We start from the raw sequence: 19,233 nt of genomic DNA, 5'->3' as shown, positions 1-19,233 counted from the left end.
AAATCACAGTGAAAGTGATCAGTTTTGCTGTCACAGTTAGGACCACAGATAAAGAAAAGACAAGTTTATTTGCTTTTACAACTTTTAGGAAAGGAATCACCAAAAAGGTCACATTTAAAAATACGCCTTATGCCTCTACAGTGTAGTGGAAATGTTTGAATTACAGGAGTAGAAACATGCAAAGAAATAATTCATGATTCAGACATTGCCCCCTAGTGGGCTCTGCGGGGATTACAACAAAACGGGGCACACAGCCACTAGAAATGCAGTTTTTGGTCGAGTACAAAGCAAGAATAAATTAGGATTTTTACACAAACACTGAAAAGAAAAAGGACATATATTAGGGCTAAAATAACTATGTGTTTAATATGATTTTTGATTTCTTTTTAGTAGAAATTTAAAAGATTGATCAGATCGCACATTTCTTCCACAACATTAATTTCTCACGACTCCAGTTGGAGTAAGTAGTACTGACATGAGCTAAGATCATAAGAATTATTTTTATTAGTCTTCGAGTCTAGTCAGCTCAATTTGTCTGTCAGTACATTTTGAAAATGCAGAAAGATAGAGAGGCTCTTCTAGCTCATTGAAATGAATCATTTAACGCACTACTGGAAATCAGTGGATTAAGTTAGCTTTAGAATCTGTCTTTTAGGCTGAAGGGGGGGATACGTTTGCTACAGACTGCTGTAGATCCTCTTGATTGTATCTCCTTCCTCTTTGGCGATGATGCCTTTATCGATATACGAGTCCAGCTGCTGGTCCATGAAGTCCTTCAGCTTGGACAGGTCATAATCTGAAAGGACAGGCAGGGAAATAAATGATGGGTTTGTTAGACGTCATTTGCAGGGAGATGCTCATGAAGATGCTGCTGCAGTGATGCACCAAAGATCACAGTGAACCCACTGGCCTTTTAAGATGGCAAACCCAAACAAGCTCAGAGAAGGATTAAGGTCAGAGCATGTTTTTCTGATTTGAAGGAAGTGACATGTTTACTCGCCATGATAAGGTCACAGACAAACATGCGTGTACAGTTACATCTCTTTTTGTAGGAGCAGACGACCAAAGCGCTTTTATTTTCTGCCGGGATGCTGACAAGTCAGATGCAGTTTGAGGAAAGTGTGGGTGGATTTCCAAAATAAAAGCATGGGTGTGTATTATTTGAAATCGTTTTTTTTTTTTTAATCTGCGTCTGTTTGTGCTTCTTGTGGTTGGACTGTTTTCCAATCGCCTCTGGGACCAAAGCGGGGAAGACTGTCACCTCTCCGGCATTTTTCACAGCAGTGCTGGAGAAGTGCAGCTTTGTTGGCGACTCGTGTGTGGGATTTAAAAGCATATGAACACTTCTCGCCGTCTTCCCTGCGAAGAGCCAAAAAGCCAAGAGCAGGATGTCACCTCTGTGTCCATCTGCTCCGCTGGCTAATCTTTGAACCGTGGGCGTATGTACACACCCACACACCCACACACACACACACAAACGGACTCATCAACACACAAACACAGCCTGCTGGGATCGTCCTAATGGATGCTTCTGGTTGAGTAAACACAATAAACAAGCCATCTTCCACTTTGTTACTATGACAGCCTTTTCAGCTGAAAGGGGCTTTTGTTCTCTTCAGCCATTGGCTCTCCAGAGGAGACGGAGAACAAAGACGTAGACTTTACGGCGCACTTTAATGCAATTGCAGCTAGGTTAAAAAAAAACTACCTGGTGCAGTATGGGTATAGCAATGACAGAAAGAGGGACTCCTGCAGACACATTTCGACTCTGTGTGCTCATCCTGGCTCCATTATCGGACCGCTTCGGATTGTTGACGGGCAGCGCAGAGGCCCCGGTTGTCCCGGACAACAGCTTCACTCTTGAATGCTAATGAGGTGTCCTATATAGGACAAGGTTAGGGATGAGCTGCTCACAGCTTCCTGCAGAGATGGCCCTCTTCTTTCACTCGATCCTTCGACCATGGCTTGTTTTTGCTTTCCTCTCCATGTTTGATTTGGGTTGAACTTTGGTTCTGTCGTGAAATTCTTACCCTTTTGTTCACCTAAAACTTGCTATAAACACAAATCTTTCTGAACCAGAACTCATATCCTCTTGTCTGAGGCGTCCCCCTGAGATCATCCACATAGGACCAACAGCTTGAATGGTAGGAAGTCATTTGCATTTCATCCTCCACTGCTCCATGATGCCCCTGTGCTCAGTCTCAGTCATCATTTTCTTAAATTAGACAAGTACAGGGGTAGTGTGGGAAACTTTTTGGGTCACTTGCTGATCCAATGGTTGGAGAAACAGTAGAAACCTAGACCTTTATGAAAACATAGTTGGTAAAGCCTGAAACCACACACACGTTACAACGATAAAACCCATTTTCTGTGTTATTTTTTACTCCTTTTCATCTTTTCAAAATGATAAAACGCTCTTTGTCTTGGTCCGTGCAGTTGCATCAAAAGCTTTTGGGATGCCTCATTAGAACTGATCCATATTCATGAGACGTGAAGTGGAGCGTCTGTTTTGGTGTCCGACATCCTTTTATATTGCAAATGGGGGCAAACAAAGGGTAGCTTCAAATATCCTGCTCTTCAGAGCAACATGTCAGACCCGGAGTTCATTAAGAATTTATTTATAAAAGTGACCTTCTCTTAGTAAGTTCAGCTCTAAGCCCTTACAGCTTCAGAATAGCTGCTTAACATTCAAATCTAGCAGCCAATAACCAACTTCACTGAGTTTTAGTAAGAGATGGCATCCTACCCTCTTTTCCATCTTCTTTGTTGTGTTTTTTCAGCCACTCGATGTTCTTCCTGATAGCCTCCAGATACGCTTCTGACTTGCCAGGTTGATCTGAAGACAGAAAACAGGAGAAGGAAATGTGAAGGTTTGCTCCTTGCGCCACCATCAGCAAAATACTGCTTAAACGAAGGAAAGACCAACAAAGACACTTTTTTAGTCCTGATGCTTCAAATAAAATAATTAAGAATGAGAAAAGAATGTTTATCAAATCCCTTTAAAATGCGGAATCAGGCATTTCATCTAAAATTTAATCAATTAGTTATAAATAACAATAACTGATGAGGGAACATTACAAAGTGCAGCTTCTTTACAAAGAAAAAAAATCTCATGTGACTCTTTCATCTGCAGAAAACTCCTCTGTTTTTGATAGTCTTGCTTTTTTTCATTTGTCTTTTTATGCATCTTTTTTTGTGAAGTGTAACTGTGCGTGCTAGATTTATATTGATGAGTACACCGAACAAAAGACAGTGATGGGCGTTCCCGCTGAGCGTCAAAGTAGTGGCCTAGCTCAGAGACGAGCAGAGGCTTAGTTACGGTCAGCCCAGTGGGCTCAGAGTGGCTTCTGTTCAAGCAGGCTTACAGCACACAACAAGAACGCTTTAGCTAAAAACAAATTATGAGGAAAAGAAATCATTTGAAAAGGATTTGCTACATTATAAAAAAGAGACCCGCTTTACAAAGGCAGGGGTTTTCATTTATGATTTTTTTTAAATTGAAGCAATCATTTCAGCGGAATATGGAAGCAGGCGTAAAAAGATGGCGGCGTTCCCTCAGCTCAGGGTGTCGTTGTGCACTGACTGGTCTCGGTTGGTGGCTGCTCCTCTTTGGTGGAATCTTTCAGGTTCTCATACTCCTTCTGCATCTTTGCAGCTTCTGCTTTGGTGTTGTCATCGTCATCCCAGTCTTTCTCTACACATGACAAAAAGACATGTAAAAAAAAGACAACACCCCGATAAAAAAAGAAAAAAGAAAGACTTTGGACGTATGGAGAACATGGCTTTTACTAGTGCTATAAGAAGATGTAGCTGCATTATCTGACTGACTGGTAGATGTTTGCTTCTAGAGAAGAACTAAAGTTAAATTCTCGTTTTAATGCAAAAGGACAGATATCTTAACTAACTATTTAGTGAAATCTTTAAACTGGGTAGCCTTTATTTTAAAATATTGATTATTTCTAGGAAAGTTACCAAAAAGAAAGGACTATTTTTCTGATGTTTGAAGAAAATCCCCTAAAAGCTGTTTACCACTGGGTGCAGTGACGTCTGGGAGCCCGAGGGCCTTCCCCAGCTTGTTCTTCGTCTGCATGGCAATCATGGCATCAAGGTTTTCTGCAGGTGGATGTAAAAAAGAAGGACATTTTCCTTAGATTAATCAGCAGCATTAGGTTATCAGTTCCCTCTGTGGAGGATGAACGAAAGCCTGTCAATCCCACGCTTTTCCTGTCTGACTCACAGGTTTATTATCATTTGAAAAGGCTTTTATTACATGAATGAAGAGAGGGTTCAGGAGTGTGATGCCAGTGTTAAACAAACAACATCCAGTGCTTTATAGTTGTGCAACGTGATTAGTATACAAGAAAGCCCTAATGGTGAGTGAGCTATTAGTGGTACATTATTTATTCATGCTGATTGTTATCATTTCCTCTTGATCTATTTATGAAAGGGATATTTTCATTCTAAAAATATTTCTCAAAACACAGGTACATTTATTTTGAAATTCAAGAAGGAAACGGCAGAGTTTGCTGCCATTATTGCAGGGATTAGATTAGCGTGTTTTCAGAGAGGCAGAGACAAACAGATCATATGACTTAATGGGACGAGAACATATTGAAAAGTGAATATTAGCAGTCATAAAAAGCAGTTTCATCTATATGTGTGTATATATGTGTGTATATATGTGTGTGTGTTTAACCATGAGGTGATTTCTTCAGTTGAATTAGAAAACATGCTTTAGAGCAGTGCTTCTCAAATAGTGGGGCGCGCCCCCCCTGATGTGATGCCAGGTGGGGGCACACAGTAGTTGCGGTTTATAGGCACAGGTAATACGGGCAATTACCCAGGGCACAAATTTAACGGGGCGCGGTGGTGACAGCGACTCAGTGCTTGGGAAAAAAATCTGTGCCACCATTGATTTATTGCAAGAGTTTGTAACAGCCTGAATCTGTGAACTGCCGTCCCTGCTGCTGCTCCTGTCACTCACGGCTGCATGTGTGAGAGAAGGAAAGGGGAGGGGTAGTGGGCACAGGCTGCCAGGTGGAACAGCACACGCAGAGCACTGCCTGGATTGCGCAACACCAGGATCATGGCGTGCCTTTAGATTACTCAGCTCATGCTAATAATGTCATTCTTTATTAACTATTTTAGACATTTTGATTACTTTATTTTCCATAAGTGTATTCTTTGTCTGCCTGTCGTTTAGTTGGTGTCAGTATTTGACATAAAGACAGCAGGTATTGTAGGAAAACAGCTGCACTTTCTGAGATCATAAATAATCCATCATTTAGAAAAAAATCAGCACAATGTTTTTTATCTATTTCTTCAGACTAAAAATGTTAAATATATTGGTGCTGCTTTGTTAATGTTTCAGATCAATATACATTTAATATTATTTATTGTTTGAATTATTTTTCTCAGCATCAAATGGTTCAGTTGGTCAAAATGTTTCTATCTTAAATAAGGACTGACAGATTTTTTATTTCAGACACTTTAAGCTTCTTTTCCGTTTTAGACTATAACAGGGTTTCTGTGTGGCTAAATAAAGTTAAAAAGGTGAGCAGAGGCCATCAGTGAGACGGGATTAATATTCTGGTTTGTGTGTGAAGGCCAGAAGCACAAATTATGCAACAATCAGGAAGTCCTGACCTCTTCACTACCACTTAACACCAAGCACTCTTTATTTAGTTCCTATCTGATCGGAGCGTTCCAGTTTCATCTCATTTCTTATTATCTAACCATCCCACTCTCCAATGTACTCACTGAGTACACAACCACCTCCTTAAAAGTGTGGAGGCACAGTGGAAGTCTAGTATTTTTTCCTTTTCTTTCCACCCACACACACATGCACAACAAAACACCATATTTCTCCCACGCCGCATCTTGCTCACGTTCCATGTTGAGGTCCTTGACGCCCCAGCACCCATGTATAAAGATGATTGACAGCTCTGTATTTTCAGTAATGTTCCTGAGCAACTCGTTGGACCATCGCAACCAGCTGGCTCATAAAGGGATGAGGAGGCAGAAGCAATATCATGTTGCTGGGCAACATAGGAAATTCCCATTCATTTATCATCACAATCTGCACTATGTGAATACAGTGCTGTAATAATGGAAACTCATTATACAGCATGTACTAGTACTACAGGTCAACCGGTTCCCTCTTTAAATAACATAATATAATATAATATAATATTGGAATATATGGAAACTATTTTGACCTAAAGATTTCATTTGGCGGAATGAATTTGAGGTTTCCTGAAGCTGAGGCATATAGAGAGGACCTTTCCACGGGCTGTGACAGAGATGACCCACTACACAAACAAAGCCCAATATGTACATATTAATGGCTTAACATTTTTTTAAATCTTACATCATCATACTTGAAAGGAACTCATAAAAGTTTCTTATATCTTTCCTTTTTATACTTAGGTAAAGATTTATATATGCAAATCATTATTGGATTATTGTCAACGCAAATTAAAAATGATATAAATTGAATAAATATTAAAACAACAATAAAAGAGTTAAAACTGTGTTTTTCCCCCTAAGTTACGATTAATGAAGTCGAAGAACTGGGTTGTTAGAGGGATTTTTTTGTAAAAAAAAGGAACAGAAGAGACTCTAAAACAGTACCCTTAGGCACCCTATTTGATAGAAGTAGTATAGAGTTGATAAAAAATAGATACTATATAATAATACTGACATTCTTTCTACACACACTACACTATAGAGTAGCTAGAGTAAAAGTACATGGCTTAAGAAACTCAAATAAGCATACAGGTAAATAAATAATAAATACATATACTAGTGAATCCATGTTCTGTTGAAAAACGGTAAAGACTTTTTCACATCACCTACCTAGATATGACACTCCTTCCTCTGGTGTGATGGTACCGTACTTCACCATCATCTTCACAAAATCGATCAGCGTCTTCATGATTGTTATGAGTGTCTCTCTCTCCTGAGTGTCTTTCTCTGCAAAAGCACAGCAGAGAGGGAGCTAAAGTCAAGCGTTGGAAAGCTAACTGAAACGACCGGGTTGTTAGAGCTACAGTCTCTACGATGGTCATAAGGATTTTTGATTCTAAATGAAAGGATGTTTGGTCTTGGTTTTGTCTGCCTTTCTTCTGCTTGTTGTTGGTGTGCAAGAAAACAGAAGCAGACAAAAAGAGACTGACTCATCCTTGAAAACAATATCGCCATGACAACAACATCGATCTAATGCTGCTCTTTGGGCGAAAACCTACTTTTCACTGAAAAAGGTTGTATTTCAGATCTGGTCAGAAAAGCCACAGTGACCTCAACATGTTTGTGTTTTTACCTAAGTTAAGGCTTTTGAGCAGACGGTAGAAGTTTGGGAAGTACTGCAGATCCTGGAGCCCATCTTCAGGGCTCACCTCGTTTCCGTCTTCTGTCCCTTTTTCCCAGGTGTCTCCAGCTTCATTCACATCTTCTTCTGCTTCCCTTTCCACTTCATCCTCAACATCTTCATCATCTGCCTCTGCCGCGTCTTCCTCTTTCTCATTGTAGCGACGCTTTGGTGGTTCCCATGTGCCCTGGAAATGATCAAAGTTGTGCTACTTTACCATCTCGGTATCCCTGCCTAGATCAGCTCAGCATCTATGCAGGATGTACCGTGTCTGAATCCTGGTCCTCTTGCTCTCCTCCGGCCGCTTGGTCTATACTCTCAATGTCGTCAATTTCGTTGTTCTTGGCGTTTTTGGTGATGAGATCTTGGAGTGCCTCTGCCACCTGGTACTCCAGAGTGTCTGCCTGACTTTCTGTTATCTAAACAAAAAGAAAAATGTGGCAACAAAAGTGAGTAATAACTAACAGAAAATCAAAAATCAGAAACATTTAACAAGAATTTCACAAAGCGTTTTTTTGGTCCAAAAGTAATCCATAGCAGGACAGATAAGGGCAGCAGCAACAGATTGGCTGTCAAAATTAGCAGAGGAAATCCAGTTTGCACTACTCTTTATCTCACAGTAAGGAAAAACAGTGAACGCAGACACCGGGAAAGGTCCTGCTGTGAAAATGTCATGCCACATGCTGGGTGGAGCTCGATAAGGTTATTAGCAGTGACGCTCACCAGCCCCAGTTTGAGCAGTTTGGAGACGATTCTGTCAAAGACGCCTCTATCGTCTTCCTCGTAGATTTTGTTAGCAATCTTCTGGACGATGTCCTCGGCTGTCAATGGAGTACCGTCCACTTGACGGAAGCTTTCTGGGTCATCTGTAGGGAGATCACGGGAAGGATTTTCTTCAGATTACCTACTTTGTGTATTCAAAAAAAAAGATTTTTGAACAGAAAAATACATTTTTACTCCTTTATATTACTTGGAAAAGGATATTTCAGGAAATAATGTTCCTGCTCCCTTAAATGTCTTTAGCATATTTCTATCTGCACTTGAGTAGAAAATGTGCATCTGCTTCAGAGTAATCCTTACATAACAACCTCTGTTCCTTGAAGGAGTCCAAAAACACACACACACACACACACACACACAGAAAAATAGGTAGTGCTGCCTATAATAAAGCATAAAGAAATGTGTTTTTCTCTTTGGCCTACATCTGTCTGACATTACAAAATAAAAAACAAATATGAAATACGGGTATTGCCAAAAGCTTTGCTGACTGCATGAGTCCAGGAAGTGCAGCACTCAGCACCTTGAGTCTGAGTCACCTTGCAATGAGCTTCATGCTGATGATCAAGTTACATGCTCTCAAATGTGTTGCCATTTGAAGAGTAGAAGGGAAAATAAAACCAGAGAGGATAACAGAGTGACTATAAATCCACCAAGACCTGAGCGTGAAAAGAATTTGGTGAGGATAAGCACAAAATAATTGAATGATTTGGGTTTTTGTAAAAGTTTCTCATATCAGTCTTTTAAATTATTCAGTAGAGATTGAAGATGCGAATTCCTGCAGAATGCTGAATGAAATAGCTGCCAGCCGCTGCTTGTAAAAGTAAGACACAAGCTTTTACAATTAGTGGCTGAGGAGAAAGGGATTATCTTTTTTCCCTGAGATTCACGTGTCCCATCTTTGAGTCCCCCTGACGGTCTGGGCTTATCCCTAACACACGCGTTTCCTCTGCCTGCTTCCTCCCAAGCGTCTGTGTGCTTTCCTGCCAGCAGTGGACCAGCACTGTCCTTGTCAACGACAGTCAACCGCTGTATGTCGAGAGTGCACCTTGGTACTTGCCGTAGTCCATCCCCTTCTTGGTTGAATCGTAGTCATCAGCAAGACGCCGGCTCTTGGTGGAATCGGATTCATCAGGAACATATTGGTCGTCCTTTTTGACCGGTACCACTGAGGGCTCCTTTGATTTCTGGCCATCGGCCAAAGACTTTAGCATGGTAAAGTCATCACTGTCCTGATCTGACTCCTTGGAGGCGGCAGGATGCTGGCCCCCTGTCAACAGAGAAAACGCTGAGCATGTTTATCCGAGGTGCAGATGAGCTGTTTTTACGGGAAACGCTGCAACTTGAATCTCCTGTAAATTGATTGGTAAGGTGTCCACTTACCAGCTGACTGTAGGGCAGCCTTTACACTGTCTGCCTCTGCAATCTGTGGAAAAAGAAAATATTGAACAAACACCGTCCACTCAGGCTGTGTTTCATAATGTTTGCTGGGTTAAAGATGTTTGGCGAGTGACCATAAAGCCTGTTTGACCGGATATTGGATGAGATATTTGCTGTATGGGATACTGGAATAAAGGTGGGGCTTACCTGCTGCTGTACTGGTCTTTCTTCTGTCAGCTGTTGGTTGTACACAGATTTATCTGCTGAAAAAAAAACATTACAGATTTTCAGAGATCAAAGCTTTACAGCAAACTTCCTGTCATGATTCACTAAGAGCACTTTTGTGGAGGAGGAATTTCACTAAAGACAACACACTCAGTAATCACTAATACCATGTGTGTTTTTTCTGTCATGTTCTCATTTAAAATTCCTGCTTTCACATTGATCTGAGTTGATGCGTCTCTGCCCTCTTCTCCCACAGGCCCGCCGTAATCGGATTATACAGCAAAAGATTAAACTCCAGCGAAAACATAGCACAGGCGGGTTAAAGAGTCCGCAGATGGGCAGCAGAACTTGTCCTGATGTTTTGTTTGTCAACTGATTTTAAAGAGAAGGTTCCCACAACAGCACAGTGTTAACCTTAATACATTTACGCAACCATTTATCACCTCATTTCCCCTCTTTTAAACCCTTTTTTAATTATTTTATTTTATTTTAAAGGGCATTTCGGTTTAAAAGGTTGATTTTTACTCACCGTCCGTTGAGGCAGAAGGTGTGGGGAAGGCATAGACCGGGTTCACTACATTCAGAGCAAGAAGCTGGGACAGGACAAAAAGGCAGACGGCTTTTGACGCCATGATGATTCTCAGGGAGGGGGGGACTCTCCTGGAGGTGTCCTGGGCTGAGGGTCCAGACGAGAGGTGCTGAATGTGTGGACAGCTCCGCTCCGGCCGCCGGCTGGTGCTTAGTGTGCCGCGAAGCTGCGCCTGCAGCTCCCGCTCTGTCAGACGCGGAGGGCGGGGAGGGGCCGGGCAAATCTCCGGGCGTCCTCTGGAGCTGTTGACGCGCCGCGGTGCTGAAACCAGGTCAGCTCGCTAATTAAAACCTTCTAAGCGAGGAGGATCTTCAAGCCCTGAGTGAGCTGCGGCATCACCTGCCAAAGCTGTAATAGCCCGCTTCAACAAGGCCGGCCCCCATCTGCCTTTACAGGAGGAGGGCGGAGAAGGAGGTGTACACTACAAGAAAAGCCCACCATGTGTCTAACATCCCTGCCTGGAACAATATTTCACACGCTGGCATTCAATAAAAAAAGATATTATTAGACAACCAATGCGTTTAAAACCTTTAAACTACACGTACAGGTCGTTAGTAAAGAGAAAAGGCCAAGATAAAAAGCATTTTTAGCCAGAATTAACTTAAAGAAATACCAAAAAACACAAAGAGATTAGCTAGCATCTTTCGTTTAATCATTTTCTTTACGGCGCATGAGCAGAACGGGGGGGCTTTGCGTGCGTCACCATCCACCTGCGTCACGTTCGTATCCCCACTGTCCAGTCAATAGCAACCGCTTATTAAAAGGGCAATTAGGTGCTTGGACAAGGAAGACATATTGGACAGTTTTACGAGGGGCTTACATAACCGACACGCTAACAGCCTTCACTCTCTTAAGGACAGGGATTTATGATCGTTTTCCATCCGATAATCAAACAGTAAAATTTACTGTAAAATTTTACAGTAAAATTTTAAACAGTAAAATTGACTCCATGTCCTGTTGCTGTGACCTTAAACATCTTTAAGGCAAAAATTATTTGAGCTATAGTTTGTTCTGAAATTCAGCACTCGAGGGATTATAATGTACGGAGCCCGTGTCCTGACATTAAGATATAAAAATATATCTTGTTCCCACAGATTAATATCTTGTTCCCACAGGTTATTATGTCGTTCGCACGAAATACTATTCCGTTCCCACAAGATACTATTGCGTTCCCTCAAAATACTATTCCGTTCCCTCGAAATGATTAACTCGTGCGAACGCAATAATTATGTCGTTCGAACGCAATAATTATTCACGTCATAAGTCATTCACGCGGATATGCTCTCTGTACGCCGGCAAAGCCGCTTTCAGCGGTAACTTCCGTGTCTCTGTGACCCATATTCGTTCAAAAAAGGAACATGAAAAACAAAAATGATCACTTTATTACAGTCTCAATGAATATAAGAAAAATATCAAAAGATTTATGATAACTAGGCTGCTTTGTCATACGATAGCTCCTGCTAGGCTACTACTAGCTCCGCTGCAGAGCTCTCTGATCATATATGCCGGCATTTGGGCAACTGGCTGGTCTGTTGTCAGACAGCTGATATTGTAGTTTAGGGTCGAATAGGAATAATAATATTCAGGACTTGTCTTTTATTAACTTTAGCAGTCAGTATCTTTACATTCGAAGGCTATTAGGCTACATGCTAACTGACTAGCCGATCATTTCCTGTTATTAATTTACGTCATAGATTTACAGCAGATACCTTCACATTTCTGTCTGTGTGTGTCTCATTACATTGCATTGAAGACACGGAGGATGTTTAGAGAACAGATTTATTTATTTTAAAAAGCACAGAAGCATCCATCGTATTCACGTTCACATCATCTGGTACGCCCTCAGTCATCTTGCTGCAAAAGCCGCTTCCTGCCGCTACTTCCGTGTCTCTGTGAGCATTCAATAGGGATAAAAATAAAAGCAAGAATGGTCGATCTGTTATTTTCTCGATGAAAATCTGAAAAATATCATATTAAGCTGGATGCTTCGCCTAAAGCACTTACCTTTAGCTTGTAGCATATAACAACAATAGCAGTACGTCCCGTTTCCCAGAGTGCTTTGCTGCCAATCACTGGCCAATTATTGGTCTTGTTGTTAGACCTTGGTCACAGGGACACGGTGATTGGCTAGTGATTGGCAGCAAAGCACTCTGGGAAACGGGACGTACTGCTATTGTTGTTATGCTACAAGCTAAAGGTAAGTGCTTTAGGCGAAGCATCCAGCTTAATATGATATTTTTCAGATTTTCATCGAGAAAATAACAGATCGACCATTCTTGCTTTTATTTTTATCCCTATTGAATGCTCACAGAGACACGGAAGTAACGGCAGGAAGCGGCTTTTGCAGCAAGATGACTGAGGGCGTACCAGATGATGTGAACGTGAATACGATGGATGCTTCTGTGCTTTTTAAAATAAATAAATCTGTTCTCTAAACATCCTCCGTGTCTTCAATGCAATGTAATGAGACACACACAGACAGAAATGTGAAGGTATCTGCTGTAAATCTATGACGTAAATTAATAACAGGAAATGATCGGCTAGTCAGTTAGCATGTAGCCTAATAGCCTTCGAATGTAAAGATACTGACTGCTAAAGTTAATAAAAGACAAGTCCTGAATATTATTATTCCTATTCGACCCTAAACTACAATATCAGCTGTCTGACAAGACCAGCCAGTTGCCCAAATGCCGGCATATATGATCAGCGAGCTCTGCGGCGGAGCTAGTAGTAGCCTAGCAGGAGCTATCGTATGACAAAGCAGCCTAGTTATCATAAATCTTTTGATATTTTTCTTATATTCATTGAGACTGTAATAAAGTGATCATTTTTGTTTTTCATGTTCCTTTTTTGAACGAATATGGGTCACAGAGACACGGAAGTTACCGCTGAAAGCGGCTTTTGCCGGCGTACAGAGAGCATATCCGCGTGAATGACTTATGACGTGAATAATTATTGCGTTCGAACGGATTAATTATTGCGTTCGAACGACATAATTATTGCGTTCGCACGAGTTAATCATTTCGAGGGAACGGAATAGTATTTTGAGGGAACGCAATAGTATCTTGTGGGAACGGAATAGTATCTTGTGGGAACGGAATAGTATTTCGTGCGAACGACATAATAACCTGTGGGAACAAGATATTAATCTGTGGGAACAAGATATATTTTTATATCTTAATGTCAGGACACGGGCTCCGTAATAATGCGTATGAATGGGATAAAAATCCTGTGGTTTATGAAACCTTTCTGATGGAATAAAGTTTATTCCCATCGTAAATGCTCCTCATTTCATTTCACATCCATATTTGTCATTTTTTACTACACTGGGACCTATCATTTAGATGCAGAGTGCAAGGGTTTAATTCCTTAATGGATCTGATCTTTCTGCTGCACACAAGTAAACGTCCTGCCTCATTTTGTCTTACTTTACACGATAATCTTGTTCCGTAATGTTGTTCAATAGCTTTCATAATATTGGTTTGTCAGGCTAAAATTATGTTGGCCTACATGTAAAACAAGGAACTATACAATAAAGCATCTTTCTTGTCACAAACTCCAAAATTTTAGGGTTTTTTTGAGTTTGCCAAAATGCTGAAAGAGCCATTTGGGTTAATTTCTTACAGACAAAAACCTAGAAAGAGTTTCAGAAAAATACACTTTATTTATATTTCTTTAAATTAAAACAGTTTTGGCCATCAAGCCATTCATTTATAAATTCTACAGGTTTAAAATATTAACAATAATTGATAATAAGCAGTACTATATTTTCAATGACAATTTTAATTTATTTCACTTTGACAGTAGCACACATGCCCTTTAAAAAAAGGCCTATACACTTTGTCAAATAAGGCTTAAATTAAAACAACAAGAAAGCAGGTCAAACAACTTTTTCTATTATTATGACTTTCCGTTACATAATCCTTTTTCCCTTTCTACTATAGAATAAAAACATGACAACGTTAGTGTAGAATCCAGTTTATTTAATCAATACATGCAGTCCTATACTTTAAGACCTTTGCCTCTGAACAGCAACTAGACACTGGAGTGTAGAAAAAGATGAGAATATGTGCTTAAAGGTTGTTAATAAACCAGTCTGATATTATCTGATGTGCCAAAAATATAAACACATATGACAAAACTTAAAAAACCAAAACTACAAATCTGTTATTTTTACAAATTGTTAGCCTTTTTGCTTCAGACCCAAAGAGTCACAATAGAAGATGCAAGGATGGATCCGGAGTCTCAGGTTGCAAACCCCTGTTTTAGACCAATCTGCTTTGAAATAGTTTTTGCTGCTCGATCCGTAGGGATGCATGTAGTGGATGTTTAATCTTCTGCAGAAAGGAAGGCTCTTCCTCCTCCCTATTGTCTCAGCAGCTTCAAAGAGTTAGCAGCAGGAAGTTGTGTGGAAGATTAAGACATTCTCAGTCCAGTAATGAACGCTGCCAAAGCAAATGGAGTGATAATTGAAGAAACAGAAACAATAACAGCATCTAACATTTTCTTTTTATTGAGATAATTTTGATTATGTTTAATACTCATTTGGTCTAATTTCCATTTAAATGTTTAACATTAGGAAGCTGAGGAAGCAGGAAGCTGAAGGGAAAAAAAATGTAAAGGTTTCGTCATTAATTCTGATTTGGCTCCATCTGCTGACATTTGAAGAGAAAACTATTATAGAGAGGGGGTGTGTAATGCACATAATTACATTTTTGACTAAATTATATTAAAACAATTACATTTAATCTGATACATTTGTTTCTACTTTTTCTATTACGCAGTAAAAATTGAATTGCGTTTTTGAATATATTAAACTGCAACAACCTATCAATGAAACTTGAGCTAAACTGAAGCTTTAGGATTTATAAGTGTTCAAACAAATACATTAAAATATCAGTTTTGTCAAAATTAGAAGAAAGAATCAATGGGTAGATTTACAAACATACATCCATCCATGTTCTTAACCCGCCTAATTCCTGTTAGGGTTGCGGGGGGCTATCATACACCTGGACAGGTCGCCAGTCCGTCGCAGGGCCAAACATCTATCCTTGCATCCATTTTCTAGTCCCACTAAATAGGGTCATGAGTGCCCAAAACATTTGAATGAAATGCACCTTCTCCTATTAAGACATGAAATAAATGTGATTTGTCTTCACCAGAATTATACAAAACGAACTAGCAAAAAACACATTTTAGCTTGAAAGGGTGTAAGGCACCGATGCCAAACCAGGCTAGAACAAAAACCTAATTGACTCTTTGTTATGTAACAAAAATATATATTTATTAGCTGTGCTTCGTCAGACTTTCCATATTTGTTGAATTAAGAAAATGATTGATATTCAGACAACAAAATATTTTTTGGGTCAAAGCACAATCCACTTCTTCCATGGGTTCTTTATAAAGATCTATCTAGAGGTCATTCCAGTAGCCTATAATTTTCTTGATATCTCTTCAAAGGTGCACTCATGTCACTTCCAGGAGCCTGAAGAATCAATGGGGGTTCCAGGAGCCAGCCCCCCCTGCTGACAGCCGCCTTCCAGGCATTGCTCTGGCACTCTGAAATGAGAGCTGCATGTAGCTCTCTTTTAGCAGGAGGTCTCTTCAATTCAGTCTTCCCAGGGGACAGTCAACTCCATGAGAACCACCTGCTTACTCGTTTCCAGTGTTAACACCACATCTTGATCAGTAGGTGGTAAAAAGCCCATTGACCTTTGGGGAGCAGCAGCCATGCAATGTGCACTAAGAACTTGTGCAGGAATCTAACCGGTTTTTCAGTCACTGATGGAATTGAATTCCCTCCCAGAGTGAAGTGGAACTCTGAAGTGCCCACCTGACTAGCCGCTTGAACCCTGGAAAGAGACCCCAACCTCTGGAACCAAAGTTATCAAAACAGTTATGTGGTTCATAAAGGCTCTTGTGTGTGGTGTGTGTTGCTTCATCCCAGGTCTGGACTTGCTCCCCTTGCATTTCACCTCAGCAGACTTCATCATCAAGCTCATTGCTAAAGCCAGAGTGGAACTAAGATCATGCACAGTGATTAAGCCCTTCAGACTGGCACTGCTAGTCTGATGCAACACGACCGGAAGAGAACGGAGCTCTGAAACTGTCATAATAATTCCTAAAGAGGTTGCAGCTGTTGTCTGGAACGCGATCTTTTGTTGGTCTGCTTTTAACAAGCTTAAGAGCTTGTGAACAATGGTACATGTCCAAGTATAAGAGCATACTGTCTGAACAGTATTTATGCACACAGTTTTCATAAAATAAATTTAATGAAGCATTTTTAATAACTTAAATAAGAATGCCCCCTTTCTTTATATCGTTTGGCCAAAAAATATTATATCTGAACTGAATTTACTTCCTACCATGAGTTCACTGCAATCACCATAATTTAACCTTCTGAATGCTTTTATGTTACATCAATAAATCCAATAAGTTCAAACCACCTTAAATGAAACATGCCCTTACTATGAATCATCTATTAATTTAGTGATTGATTGAATTGTTGATTTATCATTTGAATGCTTAGTCAGTGACGTGTCATTATTTGAAATAAAAGCAACAAACAAAATGAAGTCAAGTTTTCGTTATTATTATATTCGAATATTTTGGAAAAATAAGAGTAAAATACGCAGTATCAAAAAAAATAATAATTTAATTACTAATAAAAAGATTTTATATTGTCAAGAAATCACATGGTTAAATCAGAAATAAAAGTAAAAATTTAAACAGTCAGGATGATTTGTCCAACAGGCAAGAATTCTTCTTCTTCTTTATCATTCCTTTTTTTTCTGCTCTTGTCAAAAACAGAAGAAGTAACATTATGTGAGCTTCTATTCTGTACTTTAGTTTCAGACATTGTAAGTTTTTATTTTATTTTTCTAAATTATCTGGATCTGAAATGGGCCTGCTCTCAGATTGTGTTTCACATAGTGTTTACTGATTGTATTCATAACAAAGTGGTGCTGCTGTTGCACTGGCCCATTAGATCTCTCCATGTCACTTAAATCTTACCTGATCTGTGACGATGCCGTCATGCTTGGCTCCCTGACTGTGCAGTCAGATAATAACATCAAATTATCTGTGTCAAAGACAAACAAAGGTTTACACTTTTCTCAGACATGTCTGATAATTCCTGAGCTTTTAATGCTGCAGAAAGCAACAGAACATTTCCTTTGACGCTCAGACATTTTAGAGTTCAGAAGAAGTAGAAGCTCTTTATGGATGTGGCCATTTCTAGAGTTAGGAAGTCACATGAATGCCTTTTATCTAGCTGCAGCAAAGTAACTGCACAAACTTCAAGGTTAAGCTACTTCAGATATTTTATAAGCAAAGATGCTCTAAAATGCTCTGAGTGAGGGACTGGCACAAAGCCTACTGGGATTTCCATGAGTTACTGAATGAATATTTTGAAGGACGCACCTAATTTGTATCATTTTTAATTTGTAAAGTAGTTGTTTTTTACTAAATTGCAGCTAAACCAAACAAAGTAAATGTTTTTTCTGTGTGGCTCTTTTTTAATTATTTCCTTTTTTCCTCAGTACAACATGACCTCTCTTCTCACACTTTGTGAAGGAGGAATTGACACATTTTTAACACAGAATTGAAGAGGTACATCCTTAAAACTATATTTTTTTGTCTTTTTTCTTCTATTTTAACATTTCTTTATAGACAGAATAAAAGACAGGATCTAATTATTAAAAAAAATGTTTAAACATCACGTTTCAAAGTAACGATAAACTACCCAGTGACAGCTTCCTTAAAACTGTGTTATTTCTGTTATAAAAACAAACAAACACATACCTTGGGGGGTCAGGATTGTTTTTCTAGGACAGTCATCTATTTTCCATAGAGCTGTGTAAAAAGATGAACTATTTTTAAAATTCAAATTCAAATTCAAATTTCAGAATGTCATTTGAGTATCTTTGTCCTGAAACAGTTCTAACCATATTTATTTCATCTTCAAATTCAAATTATTCAAATTGCAGTTCGCACTGAACAAACTTCAGCCGTACCACAACAACAAAAGAGTTGTTGTTGTGGTATAAAGTGGCAGTCAGAAAAATCAGAAAAGTGGGGCATGATAGAGACAAAAAGCAAAAAAGACGTAGGAATGTTGGAAAAAGTGATTTTTTAAATGCAACTTTTAATTTGTTCTTACAGTTGAGTACCACTAGAGGTCACTTCATCTCCAGCAGTCAAACACAAAGGCTGCAGAAATGATGAGACAAACTCAGCTAATGAGGCTCAACTGCGGGTGAAATGCCACTACTCATACTTTACGAGACACTGCCTAGGCACGCCTCATAAAGAGCTGCTTCAGTTTTACAGGAGTTACTGTTTAACCAGTTTACCACCTGTGGGCAGCTGCAGTAAATGAGCCGTGATTCCACAAGAACGCTTCAAAGGTCTCACATGTCCTGCAGAGGGACCTCTCATCATGTGACCTCTCAGGGGTGTGATCAACAGCTGAGCGTCCCTTTCATTTGTTGAGATTAGGATGCTGTTGATTCTTCCTCCCCATCAGATCCTTCAGGGGGGATATTTGGAAGCTTTCAAAGCCTCTGGTCTTTCTGGTCCACCAGCTTTCCTGGAGGGGTTTGCTTTCTGACTGAGTTAGAGGTTTTGTTTAATACCAATTTAGAAAACCATTTTGTAATGTTATTACTTGAAAAAGCATGAATTTTATGTGTTTTTGCAGCAGAAACTTGATGTTAAATAGTCTCATCCAGGGGTCCAAGGCCTCAGGAAGGGGCAGCCTGTAACTATTGAGTGAACAGGTGTAGAAGCAGCAAGACAGCACTGATCTGCACATCTAAATGCACTTAACCCAGCATACAGTTTTGCACTGGCTGTGTGAAAAAAAAAATCAGCAAATTAAAATGTTGATGTC

At 39.7% G+C, this 19,233-nt stretch overlaps 1 protein-coding gene and 2 long non-coding RNA genes across 6 annotated transcripts; 1 reads left to right on the top strand and 2 right to left on the bottom strand.

Annotated features, from left to right (window-relative positions):
- Window positions 1-49: 49 nt before the first annotated feature.
- scg3 (secretogranin III) lies at window positions 50-11,021 on the bottom strand. 4 transcript variants are annotated; one of them, XM_011488473.3, is made up of 12 exons: window positions 10,281-11,021; window positions 9,734-9,789; window positions 9,530-9,572; window positions 9,195-9,416; window positions 8,093-8,235; window positions 7,636-7,788; window positions 7,322-7,556; window positions 6,859-6,975; window positions 4,030-4,113; window positions 3,584-3,694; window positions 2,747-2,836; window positions 50-796 (listed from the first exon to the last, which is right to left on the bottom strand). In XM_011488473.3, exons 1-12 carry the CDS (start codon window positions 10,381-10,383, stop codon window positions 678-680), a joined length of 1,476 nt encoding a protein of 491 aa, XP_011486775.1. In that variant the 5' UTR covers window positions 10,384-11,021; the 3' UTR covers window positions 50-677. The 4 variants fall into 4 exon arrangements, with proteins under 4 accessions (XP_011486775.1, XP_011486780.1, XP_020568223.1 ...); XM_011488478.3 differs by having other exon boundaries at window positions 9,207-9,416; XM_020712564.2 differs by having other exon boundaries at window positions 9,734-9,786.
- A 1,084-nt stretch (window positions 11,022-12,105) lies between these two features.
- On the bottom strand, window positions 12,106-12,390 carry LOC144990941 (uncharacterized). The gene is made up of 2 exons (XR_013654817.1): window positions 12,345-12,390; window positions 12,106-12,230 (listed from the first exon to the last, which is right to left on the bottom strand). It is a non-coding gene; the product is annotated as an uncharacterized LOC144990941 (long non-coding RNA).
- A 100-nt stretch (window positions 12,391-12,490) lies between these two features.
- Window positions 12,491-12,776, top strand: LOC144990943 (uncharacterized). The gene is made up of 2 exons (XR_013654819.1): window positions 12,491-12,537; window positions 12,652-12,776. It is a non-coding gene; the product is annotated as an uncharacterized LOC144990943 (long non-coding RNA).
- Window positions 12,777-19,233: the final 6,457 nt, after the last annotated feature.

This window comes from Oryzias latipes, chromosome 3 (assembly GCF_053564925.1).
Source record: "Oryzias latipes strain Hd-rR chromosome 3, Olatipes_Hd-rR_3.1".
Taxonomy (NCBI): domain Eukaryota; kingdom Metazoa; phylum Chordata; class Actinopteri; order Beloniformes; family Adrianichthyidae; genus Oryzias; species Oryzias latipes.
Note: the sequence above shows the minus strand (reverse complement) of the source record. Positions and strands in the feature narration are given on the sequence as shown.

Excerpts from the sequence above, each read along its gene's own strand:
- scg3 (XM_011488473.3), bottom strand. The coding sequence starts at position 10,383 with ATGGCGTCAAAAGCCGTCTGCCTTTTTGTCCTGTCCCAGCTTCTTGCT. Across the intron at positions 8,236-9,194 it reads GGACTACGGCAAGTACCAAG|ATGACCCAGAAAGCTTCCGT; the intron begins GTGCACTCTCGA and ends ATCTCCCTACAG. Across the intron at positions 7,557-7,635 it reads AGGACCAGGATTCAGACACG|GGCACATGGGAACCACCAAA; the intron begins GTACATCCTGCA and ends GATCATTTCCAG.